The 26,733-nt window shown below is 42.7% G+C and overlaps 1 protein-coding gene across 8 annotated transcripts in view; it reads right to left on the bottom strand.

The window, feature by feature from the left end:
• Nucleotides 1-26,733, bottom strand: part of TDP1 (tyrosyl-DNA phosphodiesterase 1) — a 92,989-nt gene that overhangs the window by 15,193 nt on the left and 51,063 nt on the right. For 4 of the 8 annotated variants that reach the window (XM_047863081.1, XM_047863079.1, XM_047863080.1 and 1 more), the window contains one exon: nt 7,066-7,168. The exons of 2 other annotated variants lie outside the window; for them this stretch is intronic. In XM_047863081.1, coding sequence (XP_047719037.1) covers nt 7,066-7,168 — 103 coding nt within the window. Of the gene's footprint in view, nt 1-7,065; nt 7,247-21,079; nt 21,466-26,733 lie in introns of those variants that run through there. 2 more of the 8 variants (XM_047863085.1, XM_047863083.1) reach the window with 2 other exon arrangements.

Genomic DNA, 26,733 nt, shown 5'->3' with positions numbered 1-26,733 from the left:
GTTAAGGCAAGTGCAGGAAAGCTCAGGCTACCTTTGTCTGGAGGAAACCAACTTGGATATTGATCTGGGGTTCTCAGATGGTCATGCACATTATTTGCAGAGATCAGGAGCAGCTTGCTGCAGTCACAAAGTGTCAGGCAGGTTCAAGCCCGGGACGAGTCAGCGCCTGACAAAGTAGGTGCTTAATAAACACCAAAATGTATGAAGTCCGTAACAGAAAACTTGTATCTCCTGGATGTACTCAAGGATGCCTTGAGATCTGGAATACAGCTACCAATCTTGGAAATTATCGGATCTTTCCTATATTCTAATTTTCTTGGACCTAAATGAATTAGTCTAATAGTTAGATACATTTAAAGGGACAACCCCCCCTGCCAAATTATATACTTGATAAGTTAATATTAGATCCGAAAGAACAGTCTTTAACCACCTACTATGTAACAACAATAGCTGAGTGCTAGGTACACAGTCAAATGTACCCTTGACATTAATCCCTAAAGCTCCTGAAAGTGTTCACAAAGGAAAAGCTGTCGACTACATGGCTCTAATGGCAAGTTAGGTTCATCCTGAAATGATGTGTTTACGAACTCATTCATTTAAAAGCAGAAAAAAAAAAAAAATGTGAACAAATCAATGTTTGGTTACCAGAGACTTAGCTTTCAGATCAAGCCCAGAGATTTCAAATAGCATCTTTATTTTGATGAATGAAAAATGGTGGCTCTCCATCCACTACTTTGAGGCCACAGAAAATGTCCCTTCACTCAGCCAATGACTAGTTCTTGAGTGACAGGTCCTTATTTTGTGGGAAAGTGCAGAGCTGAGGTTCCTTCTAGGTGACTGCCTCAGCAGTGTCTGAGACCCTTCATTCTGTACCCAAAACTTGCCTGTTTGCAATGCTAACCTCAAGGCAGTGTTCTGGAACACAAGGATCAGGATGTCCTACTGAACAAGGACAAAAGTGGCAACTCCAGTTGCTGATAACTCAGAGACGTGGGTGTTTTGGGACGTGGAGCTCTGCCTAAGAAGCACAAAGATGGGCTGACCTCAAGAAACCGGATTCTGGATGATGTCCAGTTAGAGAAATGATTACAGAACTGGGTATTAAGTCTATTTGGCAAACTTGTAACAGAAAACATTAAAAGGCAGGTCCTGCTAGTACTAAAGAGGGAAACATAAGGCCCCATTTTACAACAACCTGCATTCTCATCAGGAACCATTTTGACATTAATGGCTACAGAAATTTTAAGAACATCTATTAAATATTCGGGGCGCCTGGGTGGCGCAGTCGGTTAAGCGTCCGACTTCAGCCAGGTCACGATCTCGCGGTCCGTGAGTTCGAGCCCCGCGTCGGGCTCTGGGCTGATGGCTCAGAGCCTGGAGCTTGTTTCCGATTCTGTGTCTCCCTCTCTCTCTGCCCCTCCCCCGTTCATGCTCTGTCTCTCTCTGTCCCAAAAATAAACAAACGTTGGAAAAAAAAAAATTTAAATATATAGGCATCGGCATTTGTAAGTACCGCAAGGGACTCTTAAGTGTACGTATGCACATGAGCTCTAATTAGGTGAGTGATTCTACGGTGCGTATTACTTATGAACATATCTGAACACCTATGACACACAACAGCCACTGTGCTAAATTATGTGGTTTCCGGAGCTACGGACTTCCATGTTTGTTCTCCTCACAGAAAGGACAGTGTGCACTCCAGGAACTTAAAGGAAGTGACATCAACTAACAGATGCGCCAAACTCTACGAGAAAGCGGCTCAGAGTCTAGTCAAGGAGACACTCAAGTAAACAGTAACACGGGGGATATGTGATGAGCCAAGGTTCTAGAAAGCTGTGGGGTGGGGTGGGGGCACCTGGGGTGGAGACTGCGGAGGCAAGGGGGTGTGGGGGGTGTAGGGGTGCTGTTCCTGACACAGATTAAGGCTGGTGAATGAGGACATGGTGGTTATCAGGTGTCTACTTGACTGGGCCACTGGATACCAGACAACCAGTTAAACATCACTCTGGGTGTCTCTGCGGGTGTTTCTAGATGAGATTAACATCTGAATCAGTGGACTGAATAAAGAAGACTGCCCCCCACCCCGCGGTGTGAGGGGGCATCGTCCAATGTGTTGAGTGCCCGAGTAAACAAAAAGGTTATGGAAGGGCAAATTTGCTCTGTTGGCTGGGACACAGGTCTTCTGAACTCAGTCTGGGATCGAAAGCATTAGCTCTCCTGACCCTTAGGCTTCCACACTCAGACTGAACCATATCAACAGCTCTCCTGGGTCTCTGGCTGGCAGATGGCTGAGGCTGGGCCTTCTTAGTCTTCAAAATCATGTGAACTAATCCCTCACAATTCATCTCTTTCTGTACGTATCTACATATCCTTTCGGGTCTGTTTCTCCGGAGAACCGTAACACAGACGGGCTCGACCCATAACGGAAACTCGTAGTTCCACATGGCTGGAACATGAAGGGCCGGAGATGAGAGAAGTGGTCAGGCCCAAGTAGTCAGGAGTCAGGCCTGAAGAGAAAAGTAGGCCATGCTAAGGAATCTGGCTTCTATCTTACAAGATTTGAAGGTAGGTGACACAATCTGATGTGTGGTCTACAAAGACATTCTGGCAGCCGGGTGGAGAGCAGCTTGGAAGCAGCCTTGGGAAGGATGATGGGAGGGTACTATGGCAGGAACTGACAGTCTCTGGTCACGGTAGCAGCAGGAATGCCAGAGGTGACCCATTATCAAGCAGCATTAAGGAAGTTAAGTAGCATTAAGCACTAAGCTTGGGTGTAAAAGAGGAGTCAGAAATGACTTTGCACACTTTGAGTCAGGATGATGGGGTGAGGGTAATAGTGATCATTAATCAATTGTTTTAATAACGTAGCTTAAGTGATCAAGAGGATTTGAGGAGATCTACAAGGCCCTTATTATTCTCAGGCATCTTTTGAATAATATAATTTAAATTATCATGATTGGAGGTGTATTTTATAAGCTTCAAATTCTCTGAGAAATGGCCTGATGAGATCACTAATGCTGCTTAAAAAACTGGCAGCTTTCTATTGTCTGTATGGGACAAAGTACAATTCCAGTGGGTCCTGCCTGTCAGTCTCCTTCCAAACAGGAGTCCAACCTCAAGGCCTTGGCTCACATCCCAGCCCCTTCCCAGGCACACGGAATGGCCTGCTGCTTCTCGAACATAACATGCACTGCTCTTTCTGGCTAGAAGCATCCTCTCTCCTGATGGCAGGCTAAGCTCATACTCACCTTTCAAGACCCAGGTCAAATTTGATCTTAAAGAAGCCTTCCCCGGGGCCCCCAGGTCTTTTCTCAGTCTTTGTATTCTGAACCCCACACACTATAGCTGTCGTCATGTACTATAATAACTTGTCTGCTTCCTGAAATTCTCCAGGAGCTTTCATGAGAATGAAGACTCCATCTTGTTCCTCCTCCTATCCCCAGGGCTACTGAACTGCAGGCATGGGGAGCTGGTGGAGCTGAACCAAGTGACTGAATGGTCCTTCCAGGCAGCCAGAATGTTCAGTTATGAGCCTGGGATACATTCTGAGGAGGGGGCCGTGGAGTTGTTGTACGAGACAGTCTCTCTTTCAGAAGCTGAGTGTCTCGTTCTGTGTTCGAATTACCCCAGCAAAATGACAAATCACCTCATGGCAGAGATCTCTGGGTTACCCTCAGAGTCAAAACCGCATATGTTTTTTTTTTTTTTTTTAAATTTTTTTTTTCAATGTTTATTCATTTTTGGGACAGAGAGAGACAGAGCATGAATGGGGGAGGGGCAGAGAGAGAGGGAGACAGAGAATCGGAAACAGGCTCCAGGCTCTGAGCCATCAGCCCAGAGCCTGACGCGGGGCTCGAACTCACGGACCGCGAGATCGTGACCTGGCTGAAGTCGGACGCTTAACCGACTGCGCCACCCAGGCGCCCCAAAACCGCATATGTTAATTCTGTGAAGGCCAAGCAAAGGTCCACTGGCTTTCCAGAAACTTCACATACCGGTAAGTGACATCGATGCTGTGATAGAGTAGCTTAAGGACAAAGGCTCCTATGCTGCAAAATCCCGACACGGTTTCATGCAGACTGATAAAACACACATCAACTCACTTCCGGGGGAAACCCTCTGGCAGTAGCTATCTCTGGGGTGGCTTCCTAACTCACAACATCTGCCCTTCTCTGGAAACAGGCCCACTACTGGGACAGGGTCAGGACAGTAGAGAGGCGTGAAAGGCAGACCTAAACTTGGGCTATCTGTACATGCAGAACGGCCGGCAAATGAGTGGAAAAGCCACAGGGGAGGAGTCATCAAGGGCAGCGACCCAGACAGGCAGCGTACTGCGGGCGTCCCTGGCGCTGGACCGGCTCCACCCTCCCAAGTCTCCGCTGGGCCACCGATTCCATGACCTTCCCCTTCACATCTTTTCAGGAAACTGCCCCCTTCTGTGGGCTTGTGTAAGCTCAAGCTGGATGCTGTCAAGAGCAAAGAAAAAGACCCAAATATCCACATTCAGCCCTTTGGGTTCTGCTCACTCAGGCCAGTTACTTCTCTCACAGGTCGTAGCACCTAGGCCACACATGGACATTTCTCAACAGAAGTGCCTTTTTAAAATGCCCTTATAGCTCAACTTGACCAGGAAGCTCCTTGGGAGGGTGAGGTCAAGCACTTCTGTGTACTGTCCACACGCCTCATTTTGGCACCTTGCCCAAATAATTTATGGTTCAGTGAAGGACACAGACAATACACCCAGAAACGTCTGATGACAAGACAGGGACAGTCTGGGGTCCTTACTAGTGTTATGTAAGAAGCCTGCTATAAAGCACTGTACTAGGATCTGTATCTCCAGACAAGCCAAGGAACTCGGATTGCTGGATAAAACCCTATCTTTTTAGTCACTACATTAATTATATGGTCACCCTGCTTGGGGCCTCACTCTTGAATCTGTCGGCCTAGCATAGTAGGGGTAGAATCCATTTTTTTCTATTCTTGCCTGATAGTCTTTGTAAATAACTGAATCTATTCTACCTAAGATGTGCTATAATGGGGGCTCTTTCTTATTCCAACAGTATAGAAGAAAGAATCTAATTTGGGGATTCTAAATGACTGTGCCCAGTTTTTCCTCTATTAGCTGGGTCTAATGTACAGTCAGAAACTGAATCAGAAGTAAAATTAGAAGCTTAGAAGGGTCTAGAGGACCTAAAGCACAATATACTTCTTTCCCGCTACCATTTTCATGATGAGGAATTGAGTCAGAATAGTTAGAAACAACTACAATTTTCCAAATGCGGACAACAAAAGCCAAACAAAAGGGACCTGGAACTTATTCCATTGCTTAAATTATTACTGGGAGATAATCTTGGCCTTAGTTCAAAGCTACAGTCACTAAGTCACACCAAATTACTGCCTATTATCACTCTAGTGTTGTGAATTTACTACTTCCTGTGATAATGCTGAAACATCACAGGAGGGATCAGTGAGAGACTGTGGTTTGAGGGCTGGAATCCGGACAGCTGTGGAACCCTTGGGAAGTCACATCCTTGTCTACAGAAAAAGGGGAACCATCTGCCTCCAGGGATACGGAGGGGAGTCTTCAGTTGTAAGCGCTGTCAGGATCTGCTCTGACTCTGTAGGAAAGCAACAAGATGTGCTAGAATCTTATATTACCCTCTGGAGAGGCCTACTTGATAGTCTTGTAGCAACACCCCTCTGAGCTGGAGAAGAAGAGGATGGATAAAGACTGACGAAGGAGGAGAGAGGGAGAAAAGAACTTCACTACAGCGGCGGGGGGGGGGGATAGTGAGGACACTTGGGCAGGGTGGAGTGGGGATGCTTGTTCTCTGGCATGCCGTGTCACATAGATCTGGATTGAAGCCTGAGAACAAGCAGGCAGTGCTCCTTCACTGAATCTTCTGGTCTAGTCACGTGGTTTACGATGACGCTGCATCATATGTATGTTTATCATAAGCTCAAGTATAGCAGGTGGCGAAAAAAGAAAACAAGCATTGGCCATCTTGTCATGTGGGCAGTTCCGACTGCATTCCACCAAGTATGTGAGGGGTGAGACGGTGGTCTTGGGGTCTGTATGCCCCTTAGAGTGAGAAGGTCTCTCTGGGCCAAAGGTGATTTTAATATTTAGAAATCAGGGCCCGTGCGACCAGTTCTGATGTGAAAACCAGCCACCTGTCTGGTGTTCAGCTGCAGAAACAGAGCTGTTCCAGGCTGGGAGATAAGCTGGCTGAGTTGGACACCTTGACAGAGTCACAGCTTCCAACACGGTGTGTTTCCAGGGGGCTTACCAGTTAGCCTGATTGCACAGGTCCTGTGACCCCCTGAATTCCTACTCGAGTAGCTGTTGTGAGCCTCCTAGCCGCCCGACTCGGGCTCTTGACACTCCCCTAACCTGGGATACCCTGCCTGCTCCTCTCCCTAAGTATCTGTCAACCTTCCTCAAGCCTTCCAGCTTCCAAAGACCTCCTCCAAAGGAACGTCTTGTTCTTGGCTGAGTCATCCCTTTGGTGACCTGTCACTACTGCCTTGTAACACATCTTCACGTTATGGTTCGCAATATTTAAATATTGTGATTAACTGGGGCGCCTGGATGGCTCAGTTGGTTAGGCGACCGATTTCAGCTCAGGTCATGATCTCACAGTTTCTGAATTCGAGCCCCACGTTGGGCTCTGTACTGACAGTTCAGAGCCTGGAGCCTGCTTTGGATTCTGTGCCTTCCCCTTTCTCTACCCTTCCCCTGCTCATGCTGTGTGTCTCTCGGCCTCTCAATAATAAACATTTTAAAAAAGTTTAAAAATAAAATAATAAATTCATACATACATACATACATACATACATACTGTGATTAACTTTACCCAAACCAATTACCCTCAGTCTCTCACCAGGTACACTCCGCGAGAGCAGCAATCTTGCTGCACCCAGAATAGTGAATGCTAAACGTATGTGTCAGCACAGGCTTAGGCTAGAACCCCGGCCTCAGGTCACCGGGACCAAAGGAAGAGAACATACACACCCAACCTGTTCCACATGCAACCACTCAGGCAGTTTCAAGCGTGAACTTACAAATGCTGATGGCAAGAAAAGGACCCCAAGCTCATAGGAACGGATCATCAGCTGGGCACCATTCTTCTCTAATGCTCCCCAGGCGGCCTTGGACAGATTCGCGCTGCAGGGACAAGGACACAGAAAGGGCTGACTCGATGAGGTATTTCAGTGCAGGTCAAACTTTCGCAGCTACAAGACCCTGGTCAAAAACACAGATAGCTGCAATCACATTCACTCAGTGTTTGGCAGAATAATGCGTTTTTTAGAAATGGAATGTTAAATCCTGCCGTGCTATAATCCCCAAGATGTATCTAATCAATTTGGGATAGCTTCATCCTCATCTGCATTTTCCCCCGAGGACAACTATTAAAATGATCAGCCTTTCTTAGATTATTTTTTCCCCCTGTCCAAAGGCCTTTCTTTCCATGATTCTGGTGGAGCCAGGGTGCCTGACTGTGTTACATAACAAAGTAGCATGTAAGAAAAAATCACGTCAATATAATCTTACATAACATCTTACGCTTCACACTCCTTTTTTCTGCCTTTAGTTTGAGGCAGGAAGTGCTCATTTCTACTTTTAATCCAAAGAAAACAACTGAGGGTACATGATTGGCATCTGTATCCACATAGTAATGGTGTGTTCAGAATCATGTTTTATACAGGCAGAGAGTGGTGGGTATGCCTAAAAATGACAGGATGCAGCGGAAGTGAGCCTTGGAAGTGACCAGAGAGAAGGTGCCAAGATGCCATCAGGATGCTCGGAACAGACCTAAGCTCTGCAGCATCTCCCCTAGAAACATGCTCTCCTGCACCAAACTAGGCCGAGGACTCTCACTTACCACTCACTGTAAACCCATCATCAACGGGTTTTTCCTCAACAAGGCTCACCCAAATTCTACTTTGTTTTAAGAATATAGAATATTCTCAGCTATTTAGACCCTTACAGCCTGACTTCATGGAAAACAGAATTATTTCAAGATTCATTCACTGGAGCATCAAGTATTCTTCTAAAGCAAGCCATAAATAGGAAATCAGAGAGTCAAAGAGAAACAGTTACCAAGTAAGGTGAAAAGTGTCATCTCTGTTGAAGGTCCTATGGGAACAGAGAAGGACTATGGAAATCAGAGCTAAGAAAACCGTTAAAACAATTAAGCTAACAAAGTATATGGACAGACATCCCTACCTCCTTTAATGGACCATACTGAGAACAAGAAACTATACTTTGATGCTCAAGGGCCACTATCATGAATACCATGGTCTATGATGGATCATAAAGATGGAAAATGCAGGGGTCATAGGACCCTAGGAAAATGGTTTACTTTCCAAGTCCAAGATGATAGCTTGCTTTTAGGGCTCTCGCCCATTAGTAAGACACGGTGACCTCCTGGGCAAAGCCACAGGTCTAATGGCACAACCAACTAGTGAGTGTGAAGTAGAAGCAGTCTCCTTTGGAATATCTCCCTCACTTTCTATGTTAGTGCCTGACTGCTCCCTTGACTTATAGCATCTAACCATCACAGGCCAGAGGTACTTTCTAGCAGACTGGTTTTCATTCTTTACTAGTCACATTTTCTTCTTGAGGGCTTATTCCAAGGTAAAGATCAATGGAGGGGCTCAGTTGGTTAAGTGGCCAAATTCGGGTCAGATCATGATCTCACAGTTCGTGAGTTCAAGCCCCTCATCAAGCTCTGTGCTGAGCCTGGAGCCTGCTTCAGATTCTGTGTCTCCCTCTCTCTGCCCCTCCTCTGGTCATGCTCTGCCTCTCTCTCAAAAACAAACAAACAAAAAAGGTCAAAGGAGACTATGAAGATCCCTCTTCAGACGGTTTCTTCCAATCCCTCCTTTGTACTTAGCTTCTAATAGAATTCTAAGCATCTGGAGCCTTAAACTATATCCTTTATAATTGGACTGAAAGTCACTTGTAAGCTGTTGAGGTGATAAATCAATATTCTTTGAAAGAACATCTCTAATGATTTTTTTTAAAATATCTAAATACACTCTGGATCACTGGTACCCAGGGCAGCAAGGACAAGGGGTATTTTTCCCAAACTCTAACCCTGCCTGCAGTGTGTGTGGTGTAGACAGGTACCTCTAAGTGTCCAGCAGAAACCCAGGTATCTTGTGGGTGTCACAGGGACACCACGAGGTTGCCTATGACAAACTCTTTTGTTTCCAAAACTCCAAAAGAGTTATAACTTTTCTCTTCCATTCAGGATCTATGCCCACAGCAGGTCTTGGCTTCTTGCTGTGGCCACTGCCATTACTCAAGTTCATTTCTACCTTGTTCTCTGTCCTTGTTCTTTCAGTTTTCTTCTGACTCCTACTGGATAGAGCTGCCCTCTCCCTTGCCAATGCTCAGGTTTATTTTGTTGTTGCTGGGGGTCAAATGATGCTTCATCAAAGAGGATTGGGTTTTTCATTTACTTATATTCTTGAGGGTATGGAAGGATTCTGAAAGTTGAGGATTCTAGAGGACAGCCAAAGTTGTACTGCCCAACAGAAACTTTTCCCAAGCTGCTAAGTAAAGGTGAATCAAACTGGCTTCTGGGGGACAGGTGGGTGGCAGTCACAGTTCAACCAGAGAAGCAGAACCACTAGAGTGTGTACAAAATACATATAATTTACAGAAATTTGACTTAAGTAATTGTAGGAGTTTTTAAAGCAGTCTCTAAAGGCCATCTTTGCCCTGATGCTGGAGTTTGAAGTCTGTAGGGCTGACAGAAGTCAGGGAAGGATGGATACACAAGCTAGAACCACAGGCAAGGAGCTAAAGCCACGAGTAGAGACTAAAACCATGCCTATTCATGTTGCCTCTGGCACTGGGGGTGTAGGTGTCCTGCAGAAGCTAAACACGGAGCTAAACACACCAGGTGAGACCCAGGAATTAGAGAAGCTGAAGCAGGATCCTGCAGAGGGTGCAAAAGTCACAAGTCCTGCCGCTGCTTCTTGCCAACAGAGTGAGCTGGCTCAAAGGGACAACGTGTGGGTTATAAAAAGGGCTGCTACTTCCCATCTGCCCTCCAAATCTCCAACAACAATCTCATCTGGGGCCCACCCCAACCAGAAACATACAAGGGAATTCTGGAAAAACGAAGTTCAGCCTAAGCTGAACAGACACATTGCAAACCCACGACAGGATTTGCTGCCGAGTCCCCAACTAAGTTACTCAATGGTCAGTTATTCAACTCAGCAATTTATAGACCCCTTAATGACAGAGCCCATCTGGCAGATGACCCTGCCACAGCTCATAGAACATGCCTGCTAATTAGGGACCTGATCTCAGTCTCTAATATGGAAATTTTGCCCAACACTTAAACCTTTAAGAGTATGTTTAAACTGACTGACAATGTGTAACAAAGTTCCTAAAGGAAAGCTCAGGAAAGCATCGGATTCCACCCAAGATGCATGGAGAAGGCAGGCAGGCCAATGTTGAGAAAAGATCCGGGGACCCCCAATCAGGAGAGAGGATTTCTGTCCGGCTTCCCCACTAACAGCAACATGCCAAGGCGCTCTTCTTCCCAGACATTCATTTCTTGTCTCTAGAATGAGGGAGTTTTGGTCCATGAGGCCATAATCCCTTCCTGGACAACAGTCTACAATGACTAGACACGTTCACATCTAACTAGACAGCTGCCCTCCCCCTATGTATTCCAGCCAGAAAGAATCCATGATTTTCACTGGGAGTTCACTGCTGGGAGGCTTATCTCCATGTTCAGGGGAACATGCTGGGGAAACAGCCATGCAACAATGGAGAAGGGAGCAATGAAGGTGACCTCTGAGATAATCTTTAAAAGCTTAAAATTTGGTATCTCCAGTAGTATCATCTGCCACCTCCAAGCCCGGCCTCCCCACCTCCCCACCTCCAAGCATTTGGTTTGAGCGGCTCATTGAGTTTACTTTCGAGATTCAGAACTTTACTTATATATTTTCATTTTTACTTGAAGTATTGTTGACATATCAATTTTGAGTAGACAACAGTGATTTGACAATTACATACATTACAAAATGCTCACCACAAGAAGTAGGAGTTCAGATTTTGTTAGAAGGTGTACAAAAACGTAAGGATGACTGTTATGGGAACATGTGTCCACTGAAAACATTTCTTTCATCATTAGCCCTCAATCTAGGCAGCAGCTGCAAAGAGTGCAGACAAATCTAGCAGACTGAGCTTTTAGCAAGACATCTTAGACAACCAGGGCTGGGGGATGGGATACTTTCACAGACAGATGCAAAAAACAGAATGTTGGCAGTAGATGTAAGAGGAGATGTGGACAGAAAGGCTGTGTGACAAGGAGAGAAAATCACAAACTCTAGCTAATGGTGCTGTCACTCCTGTCCTAAAACTCCGCAGGCAGTATGCCTGTCCCCCCACCCCACCCCGGTTACCTTCTGTTTTGCATTTGTATTGCATTTTTTTCTTGTATTGCCCTTGGGCTCTGTTGCTTTCTATGTACTGAAAGAAAGTTTCACGAGTGATGTGGGAAGATACTCACTGTGAAGATTCAAGCTGTATATAGATATACATAAGGAAATAAGGTTTAATTTTGATGGACTCGGTCACATTTCCTTCTAAAAAGTCTTTCCAATTTAGACTGTCACCAACAATGTAGAAGACACTCTTTTCTTAGATCCTTGAGAACACTGGATGGGTATCTATGAAAATTTTTGCTAAATAATAGGCAAAATAGATCTGATTTCAATCTGATTTCGGATTACTGGTGGTGGTCAGTATTTTTAACCATATTTATTGGACATCTAGGTTTAATTCTATGAAGTGACCATTTTAAAATTATGTTACTTGTCTTTTTTATTAGTACACAGGTATGCATTAGTTTCCTATAGCTGCCCTGCCATAAATTTAGTGACCGAAAAACAGCACAAATTTACTATCTTATACTTGTGGAGATTACAAGTCTGAAATGGGACGTGCTGGACTAAAATCAGGGCACTGGCAGGGTTGTATTTCTTCCAGAGGCTCTAGGGAAGAATTCATTTCCTTGTTTTTTCCAGTTCTTAGAGGCCACCTACATTCTCTGTGTCTCCAATTCCTCCACCCTCAAAGGCCAACAAGGTCAGCGGTCATACTGCCTTCACTCTGGACTTCTCCCTCTTCTGCATTGGGGCGCCTCTGTGATTACACTGAGCCCTTTCAGGTCACCTCCCACATGAGAAGGTCAGTTGATTAGCAAACTTAATTCCATCTGCTACCTTCACAGGGTCGGGGAATTAGGGCATCTTTGAGGAGCCATTACTTTGCCTCCTAGGGCTTTTCATGTATTGTAACTATGATGCAAATGTTCTCCCAGTTGGTTAAAGTTACTTATGAAAATTCTTTATATTTCAGAAAATCTTGCTTGCTTTTTTTCCCTTTTTGAGGAGGAGTTATCCAAGTTGGAATTTTTTCCTTTACATCTTCTGAGGATGAGGTCTTGTGTAGAAAACCTCATCCATCCTCAAAGGGTGTCTTCTGATGAAATCAATTTCTAAAATATTTTTGAAGTCCAAAAGCCCATCAATTTTTTAACGGCCAAGTGCATTTTTTGTGCCAACTACTAAATCTTTGCCTACTACAATGGCATGAGAATATCCTTCACTTTTCACAGCATAGTTTTAGCTTTCTTACTTAGGTCTATCATCTATCTGTAATTAATCTGTTTATGGCCTAAGTTAGGCCATGGCTTGATTATTCTGCATCAATATCCAAATGCCTTGCCACCATTTACTGAAAACAACAACCTTCCTCCAGGTGCCTTTATCAAAAGTCTCTGATTACATCTATTTCTGGAGTCTATTCCATTGATAAGAATATCTAGTCTTATATTAATACCAGTCTTATTCCCATTTTATGCCACATCTTCAAATCAGGTACTGTAAGTATGCTTCTTTAAAACCATCCTGGCTATTTTAGATCCTTTGTATATATGTGTAAGTTTTTTTTCTTTTTAGTGTTTATTTTTGAGAGAGAGAGACACAGACAGACAGAGTGCAAGCAGGGGAGGAGAGGAAAGAGAGGGAGACACAGAATCTGAAGCAGGCTCCAGGTTCTGAGCTGTGAGCATAGAGCCCGATGTGAGGCTTCAACCCACAAACCGTGAGATCATGACCTGAGCCGAAGTTGGACGCTTAACTGACTGAACCACCCAGTTGCCCCAATATACATGTAAATTTTGTATCAGCTTGTTCTTCTCCAAAATTCTTCTGCCACTTCTAAACACCTTGCATATTGAAATTTTAGAATCAGCTTGTTGATTTTTTACAAAAACTCTGCTGGGATTTTGATCAGGATTGTAATGAAATCTATCAAAGAAGCTGGGAGCAACTGATGTCAATATTGACTCTTTTAATCCATGAACAGGTTATATCTCCATACATTTAAATTCTTATTTATTTATTTGTTTGTTTATTTATTTATTTATTTATTTTTGAAAGTTTTTTTTTAATATATGAAATTTATTGTCAAATTGGTTTCCATACAACACCCAGTGCTCATCCCAAAAGATGCCCTCTTCAATGCCCATCACCCACCCTCCCCTCCCTCCCACCCCCCATCAACCCTCAGTTTGTTCTCAGTTTTTAAAAGTCTCTTATGCTTTGGCTCTCTCCCACTCTAACCTCATTTTTTTTCCCCTTCCCCTCCCCCATGGGTTTCTGTTAAGTTTCTCAGGATCCACATAAAAGTGAAAACATACGTATCTGTCTTTCTCTGCATGGCTTATTTCACTTAGCATCACACTCTCCAGTTCCATCCACGTTGCTACAAAGGGCCATATTTCATTCTTTCTCATTGCCATGTAGTACTCCATTGTGTATATAAACCACAATTTCTTTATCCATTCATCAGTTGATGGACATTTAGGCTTTTTCCACAATTTGGCTATTGTTGAGAGTGCTGCTATAAACATTGGGGTACAAGTGCCCCTCTGCATCAGTACTCCTGTATCCCTTGGGTAAATTCCTAGCAGTGCTATTGCTGGGTCATAGGGTAGGTCTATTTTTAATTTTTTGAGGAACCTCCACAGTATTTTCCAGAGTGGCTGCACCAGTTTGCATTCCCACCAACGGTGCAAGAGGGTTCCCGTGTCTCCACATCCTCTCCAGCATCTATAGTCTCCTGATTTGTTCATTTTGGCCACTCTGGCGTGAGGTGCAATCTGAGTGTGGTTTTGATTTGTATTTCCCTGATGAGGAGCGACGCTGAACATCTTTTCATGTGCCTGTTGGCCATCTGGATGTCTTCTTTAGAGAAGTGTCTCTTCATGTTTTCTGCCCATTTCTTCACTGGGTTATTTGTTTTTCGGGTGTGGAGTTTGGTGAGCTCTTTATAGATTTTGGATACTAGCCCTTTGTCTGATATGTCATTTGCAAATATCTTTTCCCATTCCATTGGTTGCCTTTTAGTTTTGTTGATTGCTTCCTTTGCTGTGCAGAAGCTTTTTATCTTCATGAGGTCCCAATAGTTCATTTTTGCTTTTAATTCCCTTGCCTTTGGGGATGTGTCAAGTAAGAAATTGCTACGGCTGAGATCAGAGAGGTCTTTTCCTGCTTTCTCCTCTAGGGTTTTGATGGTTTCCTGTCTCACATTCAGGTCCTTTATCCATTTTGAGTTTATTTTTGTGAATGGTGTAAGAAAGTGGTCTAGTTTCATTCTTCTGTATGTTGCTGTCCAGTTCTCCCAGCACCATTTGTTAAAGAGACTGTTTTGTTTCCATTGGATATTCTTTCCTGCTTTGTCAAAGATGAGTTGGCCATACTTGTGGGTCTAGTTCTGGGGTTTCTATTCTATTCCATTGGTCTATGTGTCTGTTTTTGTGCCAATACCATGCTGTCTTGATGATTATAGCTTTGTAGTAGAGGCTAAAGTCTGGGATTGTGATGCCTCCTGCTTTGGTCTTCTTCAAAATTACTTTGGCTATTCAGGGCCTTTTGTGGTTCCATATGAATTTTAGGATTGTTTGTTCTAGCTTCAAGAAGAATGCTGGTGCAATTTTGATTGGGATTGCATTGAATGTGTAGATAGCTTTGAGCAGTATTGACATTTTCACAATATTTATTCTTCCAACCCATGAGCACAGAATGTTTTTCCTTTTCTTTATATCTTCTTCAATTTCCTTCATAAGCTTTCTATAGTTTTCAGCATACAGATCTTTTACATCTTTGGTTAGGTTTATTCCTAGGTATTTTATGCTTCTTGGTGCAATTGTGAATGGGATCAGTTTCTTTATTTGTCTTTCTGTTCCTTCATTATTCATGTATAAGAAAGCAACTGATTTCTGTACATTGATTTTGTATCCTGTGACTGTGCTGAATTCATGTATCAGTTCTAGCAGACTTTTGGTGGAGTCTATTGGGTTCTCCATGTATATTATCATGTCATCTGCAAAAAGGGAAAGCTTGACTTCATCTTTGCCAATTTTGATGCCTTTGATTTCCTTTTGTTCTCTGATGGCTGATGTTAGCACTTCCAACACTATGTTAAACAACAATGGTGAGAGTGGGCATCCCTGTCGTGTTCCTGATCTCAGGGGGAAAGCTCTCAGTTTTTCCCCATTGAGGATGATATTAGCTGTGGGCTTTTCATAGATGGCTTTTATGATGTTTAAGTATGTTCCTTCTATCTCGACTTTCTCGAGGGCTTTTATTAAGAAAGGGTGCTGAATTTTGTCAAAGGCCTTTTCTGCATCGATTGACAGGATCATATGGTTCTTATCTATTCTTTTATTAATGTGATATATCACGTTGATTGATTTGTGAATGTTGAACCAGCCCTGCATCCCAGGAATGATTCCCACTTGATCATGGTGAATAATTCTTTTTATAAGCTGTTGAATTCGATTTGCTAGTATCTTATTGAGAATTTTTGCATCCATATTCATCAGGGATATTGGCCTGTAGTTCTTTTTACTGAGTCTCTGTCTCAGTAAAAATTTGTTTAGGAATCAAAGTAATACTGGCTTCATAGAATGAGTCTGGAAGTTTTCCTTCCCTTTCTATTTTTTGGAATAGCTTGAGAAGGATAGGTTTTATCTCTGCTTTAAATGTCTGGTGGAATTCCCCAGGGAAGCCATCTGGTCCTGGACTCTTATTTGTTGGGAGATTTTTGGTAACTGATTCAATTTCTTCGCTGGTTATGGGTCTGTTCAAGCTTTCTATTTCCTCCTGATTGAGTTTTGGAAGTGTGTGGGTGTTTAGGAATTTGTCCATTTCTTCCAGATTGTCCAGTTTGTTGGCATATAATTTTTCATAGTATTCCCTGATAACTGCTTGCATCTCTGAGGGATTGGTTGTAATAATTCCATTTTCATTCATGATTTTATCTATTTGGGTCATCTCCCTTTTCTTTTTGAGAAGCCTGGCTAGAGGTTTATCAATTTTGTTTATTTTTTCAAAAAACCAACTCTTGGTTTCATTGATCTGCTCTACAGTTTTTTTAGATTTTATATTGTTTATTTCTGCTCTGATCTTTATTATTTCTCTTCTTCTGCTGGGTTTAGGGTGTCTTTGCTGCTCTGCTTCTATTTCCTTTAGGTGTGCTGTTAGATTTTGTATTTGGGATTTTTCTTGTTTCTGGAGATAGGCCTGGATTGCAATGTATTTTCCTCTCAGGACTGCCTTCGCTGCATCCCAAAGCATTTGGATTGTTGTATTTTCATTTTTGTTTGTTTCCATATATTTTTTAATTTCTTCTCTAATTGCCTGGTTGACCCATTCATTCTTTAGTAGGGTGTTCTTTAACCTCCATGCTTTTGGAGGTTTCCAGACTTTTTCCCTGTGGTTGATTTCAAGTTTCATAGCATTGTGGTCCGAAAGTATGCATGGTATGATCTCAATTTTTGTATACTTATGAACGGCTGTTTTGTGACCCAGTATGTGATCTATCTTGGAGAATGTTCCATGTGCACTTGAGAAGAAAGTATATTCTGTTGCTTTGGCATGCAGAGTTCTAACTATATCTGTCAAGTCCATCTGATCCAATGTATCATTCAGGGCCCTTGTTTCTTTATTGACCATGTGTCTATATTATCTATCCATTGTTGTAAGTTGGGTATTAAAGTCCCCTGCAATTACCACATTCTTGTCAATAAGATTGCTTATGTTTGTGAGTAATTGTTTTATATATTTGGGGGCTCCTGCATTCGGCACATAGACATTTGTAATTGTTAGTTCTAGATGGATAGATCCTGTAATTATTATATAATGCCCTTCTTTATCTCTTGTTACAGCCTTTAAAGTCTAGTTTGTCTGATTTAAGTATGGCTACTCCAGCTCTCTTTTGACTTCCAGTAGCATGATAAATAGTTCTCCATCCCCTCACTTTCAATCTGAAGGTGTCCTCAGGTCTAAAATGAGTCTCTTGTAGACAGCAAATAGATGGGTCTTGTTTTATCCATTCTGATACCCTATGTCTTTTGGTTGGCACATTTAGTCCATTTACACTCAGTGTTATTACAGAAAGATATGGGTTTAGAGTCATTGTGGTGTCTGTAGGTTTCATGCTTGTAGCAATGTCTCTGGTACTTTGTCTCATAGGATCCCCCTTAGGATCTCTTGTAGGGCTGGTTTAGTGGTGACGAATTCCTTCAGTTTTTGTTTGTTTGGGAAGACCTTTATCTCTCCTTCTATTCTAAATGACAGACTTGCTGGATAAAGGATTCTCAGCTGCATATTTTTTCTGTTCATCACATTGAAGATTTCCTGCCATTCCTTTCTGGCCTGCCAAGTTTCAGTAGAGAGATCAGTCACGAGTCTTATAGGTCTCCCTTTATATTAGGGCACGTTTATCCCTTGCTGCTTTCAGAATTTTCTCTTTATCCTTGTATTTTGCCAGTTTCACTATGATAAGTCATGCAGAAGATCGATTCAAGTTACGTCTGAAGGGAGTTCTGTGTGCCTCTTGGATTTCAATGCCTTTTTCCTTCCCCAGATCAGGGAAGTTCTCAGCTATTATTTCTTCAAGTATACCTTCAGCACCTTTCCCTCTCTCTTCCTCCTCTGGAATACCAATTATGCATAGATTATTTCTCTTTAGTGCATCACTTAGTTAATTTTCCCCTCATACTCCTGGATTTTTTTTATCTTTTTCTCAGCTTCTTTTTCCATAATTTTATCTTCCAGTTCACCTATTCTCTCCTCTGTCTCTTCAATCCGAGCTGTAGTCGTCTCCATTTTATTTTGCAGCTCGTTAATAGCATTTTTTAGCTCCTCCTGGCTGTTCCTTAGTCCCTTGATCTCTGTAGCAATAGATTCTCTGCTGTCCTTTATACTGTTTTCAAGCCCAGCGATTAATTTTGACTATTATTCTAAATTCACTTTCTGTTATATTATTTAAATCATCTTTGATCAGTTTGTTAGCTGTCGTTATTTCCTGGAGGTTTTTTTGAGGGGAATTCTTCCGTTTCATCATTTTCGATAGTCCCTGGAGTGATGTGGAACTGCAGGGCACTTCCCCTGTGCTGTCTTGAATAACTTGCGTTGGTGGGCGGGGCCGCAGTCAGACCTGATGTCTGCCCCCAGCCCACCGCTGGGGCCACAGTCAGACTGGTGTGTGCCTTCTCTTCCCCTCTCCTAGGGGCGGGATTCACTGTGGGGTGGCGTGGCCCCTCTGGGCTAATTGCACACTGCCAGGCTTGTGGTGCTGGGGATCTGGCGTATTAGCTGGGGTGGATTGGCAAGGTGCACAGGGGCGGGAGGGGAAGGCTCAGCTCGCTTTTCCTTTGGAGATCCGCTTTGGGAGGGGCCCTGTGGCACCGGGAGGGAGTCGGACCCGCCAGAGGGATGGATCCGCAGAAGCAAAGCATTGGGTGTTTGAGCGGTGCAAGCAAGTTCCGTGATGGGAACCGGTTCCCTTTGGGATTTTGGCTGGGGCATGGGCGAGGGAGATGGCGCTGGCGAGCGCCTTTGTTCCCCGCCAAGCTGAGCTTTGTCGTCGGAGGCTCAACAACTCTCCCTCCCGTTGTCCTCCAGCCCTCCCGCTCTCGCTCTCCGAGCAGAGCTGTTAGCTTATAACCTTCCAGATGTCAAGTCCCGCTTGCTGTCGGAACACACTCTGTCTGGCCCCTCCACTTTTGCAAGCCAGACTCGGGGGCTCTGCTTGGCCAGTGGGCCGCCCCTCCGCCCCGGCTCCCTCCCCCCATTCCGTGGAGCGCGCACCACCTCTCCGCCCTTCCCACCCTCTTCCGTGGGCCTCTCGTCTGCTCTTGGCTCCGGAGACTCCGTTCTGCTAGTCTTCTGGCGGTTTTCTGGGTTATTTAGGCAGGTGTAGGTGGAATCTAAGTGATCCGCAGGACGCGGTGAGCCCAGCGTCCTCCTACTCCGCCATCTTCCCAGAAGCCTCTCTAAATTCTTTCAACAGTGTTTTATGTAGTTTTCAGTGTAGATGTCTTCCACAGCTTTTGTTAATTTTTAGCTATTTGATGCTCTTGATGGTTTTTAACTCCTTATTTACAACCTACAAATAAAGATAGTTCTACTTCCTTTATGATCTTTGTGCCTTCAAATATCTCATCTTATTATACTAGCTATATTACAAAAAAAATTTCATTTAGTCTTCAATCTATTATATCCATTCATAAAGCTTCTCCCCATACTACTATACTGCAATCATTCAAAGTCACAGAAATCCTCCACATTATCAAATCCAATGGAAATTTCTTTTACCTCATCTTATTCGATCTCTTAGCAGCATGAAACTTTCATACCCTATCCAGCATCCTCCCTTAAAAAGGAAGCATTTTTCCCTGAGTTTCCAAAGGTAAACTGTGGTTTTCTACTTTCAATCTAATCTCTCTGGTCACTTCTACCTGATCTCTAAATACTGGAGTGCCAGGAATGTGTCTTACCCCATGTCAAAATACTAAAAAACATTGGTTCCGGGCTCTTGAAAAGATGGGCAGAGACAGACTACAGAAGATTCTTAAAGTCTCAATGAAGAGACACTTAAAACCCCAAGTTTCACAACAATAATAATCTCAATTTATCATGAGCAAAAGCCAATAGAAAATAGTATTAGATTTCCAAGAGCTTCAGGTAATCGGTTAGATGGAAATTTAAAGTTAAACGTATTTAAAATGATTTGAGTAAAATAAAAAATGATACAAAAATGCAAATGTGACAACAGCAGTTAATACCCAGCACATACTACGTACCACCCACTGTTTCATCTGTTTTTTTATCTTTTAATTTATTAATTCTCATTCTAAACTATTAGATGTCTATACTTATAGTATATCTATAATATTATCCTAATTTAACTGAGGAGAAAAATCAAAGTTAAATAATTTGCCCATGGATTCACAGGTAGTAGGTGATGAAGCATGAATGTGAACTCTAAGTTATAAACCACAAAGCCTGACTCTAAGTTATAAACCACAAAGCACACTGTATTTTTACAAAGTCCCAAAGTGAAAAACATAGCCACTGAAATCAGAAACTCAATTGATACATAAAATAACACACTAGTTGCAGCTACAAACAAAATTAATGGACTAGAAGAGAGATCTTAAAGATGTTATGTAGATAGCAACCCAGAGGCAAAGCACTGAAAAATAAATTGCTAAAGATTGGAAAGGTTTAACATGCATTTAGTAAGAGTTGTAAAAGTAAAAAAAGGTAAGCTACGCTCCGAGTAATCTTGGAGAAGTATTGAAAAACCAGATTTTTAGACTAAAGTACAACAAACGCTGCTGAGACTATGTAAAAAGAAAACCCCATCTATTGATCTGTTGTAGTAAAATACAGAACCCCAAAGATAAAGAAAAATCTTAAAGTAGGCAAAGGCAAAAGACAGATGTCCCATAAAGGAATAGTAATTCCATAGTAATTTCTCAACAGCAACAAATGAATTCAAAGCCAAAGAAAAAGAAAGTGGGAGAATATAACGGTCAACTTAGCATTTTAAATCCAGGTAAATTATCAAAGATGAGGGCAAAAATAAAGGTAGTTTTACAAAAACAACTCAGAGCTTATTACCAGTGGAAAGATTTTAATGAACTTCAGGATATAGTTCAGGAAAGAAAACTAGATTCAGAGGGGCTAGAGGGGAGGGGTGTCAAGGGCTGGGTAAAATAGGTGAGAAGATTAAGAGTACAAACTTCTAGTTATAAGTAAGTCATGGGGATGCAAAGTACAGCATAAGGAATATAATCAATAGTATTTAATAACTTTGGTAACAGATGGTAACTACACTGATGGTAAGCATCTTGCAATGTATATAACTGGTGAATCACTGAGTTTGTCCACCTGAAAATATTGTATTTCAACTACACTTCAATAAAAAAAAAATTATTGCGAATTCCGGGTGTGATGAAATAACTTGATTTAAAAATTGGCAAAGGATCTGAACAGATGCCTCGCTAAGAGATATACAGACGGCAAATAAGCTTAAAAGATGGTCCACATCATTTGTCATTAGGAAACTGCAACCTAAAAGGAAATACCAATACACACCTGTTAGAATGGCCTAAAATCAAAAAACACACTGACAACAAATATTGGCAACAAGAACTATCATTTTCTGCCAGTGACTGTGCACAGTGATAGAGCCATTTTGGAAGACAGTTTAGCCATTTCTTCCAATTAAACATAGTTGCACCATACAACCCGGCAATCCTGCTCCTTAATATTTACTTAAAGGAGTTGAAAGCTTATGTCCACACAAAACCTGCACATGGGTGTTTATAGTAGCTTTAGTCTTAACTGCCACAACTTGGAAGCCACCAAGATGTCCTTCAGCAGGAATGGACAGCAAGTTGTGATACATATCCAGATAATGGACTCTTATACAGCACTAAAAAGAAATTAGCTATCAAAGTCATGAAGGAACCTTAAATGCATATTGCTAAGTGAAAGGAAGCAATCTGAAAAGGCTATATCCTGTGTGATTCCAGCATTAGATGGCATTCTAGAAAAGGGAAACTATACAGAGTAAAAAGATCAGCAGTTGCCAGAGCATGAGGCAACAGAGTAAGTAGTTAGGGAGAGATGAATAGGTGAGGTGCAGAGGATTTTTGGACAGTGGACTAGCCCACTATAATGTAATGGTGGATACCTCTCCTCACACTTTTGTTAACCTCCACAGAATGTACAGCACCAAGAATGAACCCTAATGTCAACTCTGGAATTTAGTTAATAATGTTGTGTCAATAGTGGCTCATCAACTGTAACAAAGGTCTCACACCAATCCAACTGTGTTAACAATGGAGGAAAGGGAGATGATAAAGGGTACTTTCTGCTCAATTTTTCATTAAACTACTTAAAGATAGTCTGTTAATTCTCAAAAGCAATGAACTATTTACGTACATGAAGAGACAAGGGACTAAATTATTTGTAATTTCAATTTAATCCCAATAAAAATCCATTGCTTTACTTCCCTAGAGCAAGATGAGACTGTTGAGTTCCTACCTAAGAACAAATAGCCAGGGCAACCTATCAAAAGAGAACAGGGTACGAGAGCTGACTCTACCACACAAAACCATCGCCAAGTTTGGAGCTCAAGTGTCTGCTGTAGGTAGAACACAGCTTTTTATCTCCTCTCTGATGTACTAGGTGAACTGTCCTCATCCTTAGTTTCCTTTTCTTCTCTTTCTCCCTCTTCAAGTCTCTGTAGTCTGACTTCCACTCAGTTTCTTTAACTGCCAAATGCAGTGGTCTTTTCATACTCCTTATTCTTCTTCTAGACCGGCAGTTCTCACCTACGAGCAGTTTTGCTGCTAAGGGCACATTTGGCAAGGTCTGGAGCCATTTTCCGTCGTCACAACTGTCGACTGCTACTAGCATCTAGTGAGTAACATCCAACCATGCACAAAGCAACCACTGTAACAAAAGTCATCTGGCCCCAAAAGTCAACAGGGCCATGACTGAGAAACTGCTTTAGACTTCTCTGCAGGATGGATAGTTTTCTCCACCTCCTTTCCATCTCTCTTCCTTGGCTTTCTCTCCACTTGACTCTTCAGCTTTTTATTTGGTGCCCGTCCTACCACGAACCCTCTAAATTCATGCTCTGCTCTTGGCTCGTTCTATTGTCTTCTCTTCCTTGGGGACTTCCCCCGCTCACCAACTGCAACCCATTATGTTGACAAGTATGACTTCCAGACTTCATCAGCTTTGACCTCTCATCAAATTAAACTGACATCTCCATCTGTAAGCTGGATTTCTCTACTGGGAGATCACATCGTCACCCCGAACCCAACACTCCAAAAACAGAACCCGTCAGCACCCCTTTCCCCTCTGCAGACCAGCTCCTCTCCCGCATTCCCCTCTATCCATAGTCTCATTCAGTCAGGCTCAGAAATTTCATGCATTTCAGACTTTTCTGCTCCAGAGTAACTACGTACAGCAAGTCACCAAGCTACTTCACTCTTGTAACATCCTCTATGTCCAGTGATCTTAGTCCTGCCCCTTTCACCCTAGAGTCTGGATCCAGATGGATTGCCTGCTCCCTGGTTTCTCATTCTACACCTTCCTCCAGGAGCTCTCCAAGTATCGATGTGTCCTTTTTACTTAAGCATAAATATATGGCCTGGCATTTAGGGCCCTCCTCAGTCAGACCAAATTTAGGTTTTTCAATCTTATTTCCTATTATGCCTTTTCCTGACTCCCCTACTCTTAACTGAACTTAATGACTGCATCCACGTCTACAAAAACATTTCCTAGTCCGTGATGCCTACCACCCTACCCACTCCTGTGGCTGAGCCCCTTCCTCCCCCACAAACCCCATCTCTTTCAAGAAGCTGTCTGTGGCTACTGAAGTCCACAGATGTCTCCCAACTGAATCCTGCAGATGTTACACAGGCAAGAAACATCTAATTAACTCAAGAAAAGAGACGACTATACAAAGGCCTAGAAGACAGAGATTATCAAGACTATTTTATTCATTATGGTCATAGAATTAAAACTTCTAAATCACAAAATAGAGAAAAAAGTCTGTTGAAAATTAAGCACAAAGGCAGAATCGGGTAGTGGGTAAGAGCGGAATCTGAGCTTGCATGCATTTCTATCACAATTAGTGCCAAGTGTCAATCTTTAATTTCTGTCCCTGGAAAATATGGTAATGTACTTGCCTCATGAAGGTACTGTGTGGATTCAGAGGTGTGTAAAATGTCTCTGGCACATAAATGATGCTTAATAGATGTTAGCTATTACCATCACCAATACCTTGCTAAATTTACTGGTCATCCTCTCTGTTGTGACTAAGCAATAGAATTCTCCAGAAGGCAGGTCCATCCAGGACTCCTAAATCCTAGATTTCAGTTGCAGATAGGTCTAAAGTTTCTCCACTGGACTGCTTTACTGATCTCTTAATCCTAGCCCCAGTCCCAGGACAGAAATCTAGTAAGCTCCTATTTTATTCTGTCAAAGAAATCAAGAGGATTTTGTTCCCCTTGATATAGATATGTTCCCCAATTAAAAAAAATTGTTTTAACGTTTATTTATTGAGAGACAGAGACGCACAGAGCATGAACATGGGGCGGGGGGCAGAGAAGAGGGGGAGACACAGAATCTGAAGCAGGTTCCAGGCTCTGAGCCATTAGCACAGAGCCTGACACGGGGCTTGAACTCACAAACTGCGAGATCATGACCTAAGCCGAAGTCAGTCGCTTTACCAACTGAGCCACCCGGGTGCCCCTGTTCCCCAATTTTTAACGTACATCTGAGTGACCAGGAATTTAATGGTGTGGTTAAAATTAAACCAATTCTGCACATGTCCACCAATCTTGTGAGATTAAGTACCAAGTGGGACACAAAAGGTCAACTGTCTTGGGGGTTGATATGTTGTCATATAGATACAGGGCATTAACAAAGAAACGCCCAAGGAAAAGACAAATGAAAAGTGATTATGACCCATGTTTTCCCACAGATAAGCAAGAGCAGGACACCAAAGGAGACCTGATACTTGGGTGTGGGCTTAAAAGTCACAGTTCTGACAAGTCACCAAGTACGTTGAGAAATTATTTGCAACCTCGTTTTGTTCCTCACACAGGCATATTACGTCCTCAAGCAAATGCTTCCACATCCATGCTGAATTCAGAAGGCTAGCTTTCATTCCACTGCAAAGCTCAGCTCAGCTGTCAACTTGGTCTTTAAAAGGATCCGTCTACCCTTGATCCCACAAATGGAATTACATGGGCTTTACAAGTCATCACATCAGTATCCAGAATCCAAAAGGACAAAAAATACTGTCAAAAAGAATCAAAAGTTGCTTTGCAAATCTAGGTCAAAATTGGTATTCGGAACATCCTATCAAAGAGTTTCAATGTGTGTTTATCACAGTAACCACTATGATAACCAAAAACTGCTTACTATTTCATTTTCTACAGACATGTTCCATTATTTTGGTCCATCTCCTATGGTGGAAAGCCAATACAAAGAATTGAAAAGAGCAACGGATTCGTAAGATTTGAGTTCTGGTTTTATCCAGTTACCCCCTTGGGGTTATGTCGTTTGGATGCCACCTTTTCATCTGTGATATGGGTTTAACGCTGTTTGTTCACTTCCCTGGTTAATAATGAGGAATGAATGAAGTGATCTAGGTGAAAGTCCTTAGTAAATTGTGAAAACACAAAGGTAAAGTTTATAAACTATTCATAATTAAGAAGAACTGTAAAATAGGAGACTGGGCCCAGGAGATTATTATAATGGCTTTTCAATCTTTAAAAAAAGAAAAATCTGGAGAGTCCTTTGTCCAAAGGACACATTTAATGCAGACAAAAGGCAAATGTCTCTAGGTGCACCCGGAATTACCTGCATTCCCCTCCCTCTACCCTCTGTGGTAGTGAGCTCTGAAAGGGGTTTCCAGAATCCTTAGGGCTCCAAGGAACATGGTGTGAAAATCCCTGGTTTAGTCCTATCTCTGGTTTTACTCATAGGGAAACAGCCCAGAGGGCTGAAGCAACAGTGGTTGCAGACAGCAGACTGTTATAGGCAGGTAACACTACAAGTCCACTTTACAGTCACTTTTTGTTCAATTACCCTAGAGGCCTTCAAAAGCTTTCTGAAGAGCAGTCTCTCCCTCACGTCCCAACAAAGTCTGTGTAGGCAGGTCCTTGCCTTTGTTTGCCCGGGTCCCACAGCAGTGCGGCCTGCTGGGAACCCTTCTCATCCTTTTCAGAGTCTCCCAGAGAACAGCACAAAGTAGTGGTGCTGCTGAGCAGATGGATGGTTTGTACTAGCACCTTCTGAGATGGCCTAAGGAGCAGCCTCCTTGGGGTCAGTGACCAGCCCCACAAAGCTTGATGGGATCTCTCTCTTCTAGAAAGCTATGCTCACAACCCTGCAGGCAACCCAATTTCTCCTGCTCTCTCAACCTGATCCGAGTCTTTCAGAGGCTTCTGTAATTAGGTCTCTGGGTGAAGACCCCTCAGTTTTTCTTTTCCACTGGCATCTTTACCATGTTTGGAACTCCGCATCAATTGCTCAGATTTTTCTGTCTCTATGCTTTATTGCCTTTAACCCATCCCATAAACTAATTCCAGAAAGAGCATGACTTAGAAGAAACTAAAGATCTGGGTTCAACTTCTGGTTCAACCATTTACTAGATGAGCAGCCTCAACTTTCGTACCTGTTTCTACTTCCATAAAATAGCTAGGATAAGATCTGCTCCATTTAGATCCCAGAGCACACGACAACATTATGATGAGAACAGTGTGTCAATCATAAAGCCTTGAACGACAGGCTTTACCAGTAATATTGTCA

The sequence above is a fragment of the Prionailurus viverrinus genome, chromosome B3 (genome assembly GCF_022837055.1).
Source record: "Prionailurus viverrinus isolate Anna chromosome B3, UM_Priviv_1.0, whole genome shotgun sequence".
NCBI lineage: Eukaryota > Metazoa > Chordata > Mammalia > Carnivora > Felidae > Prionailurus > Prionailurus viverrinus.
This window is presented reverse-complemented; position numbering and strand designations above follow the sequence as displayed.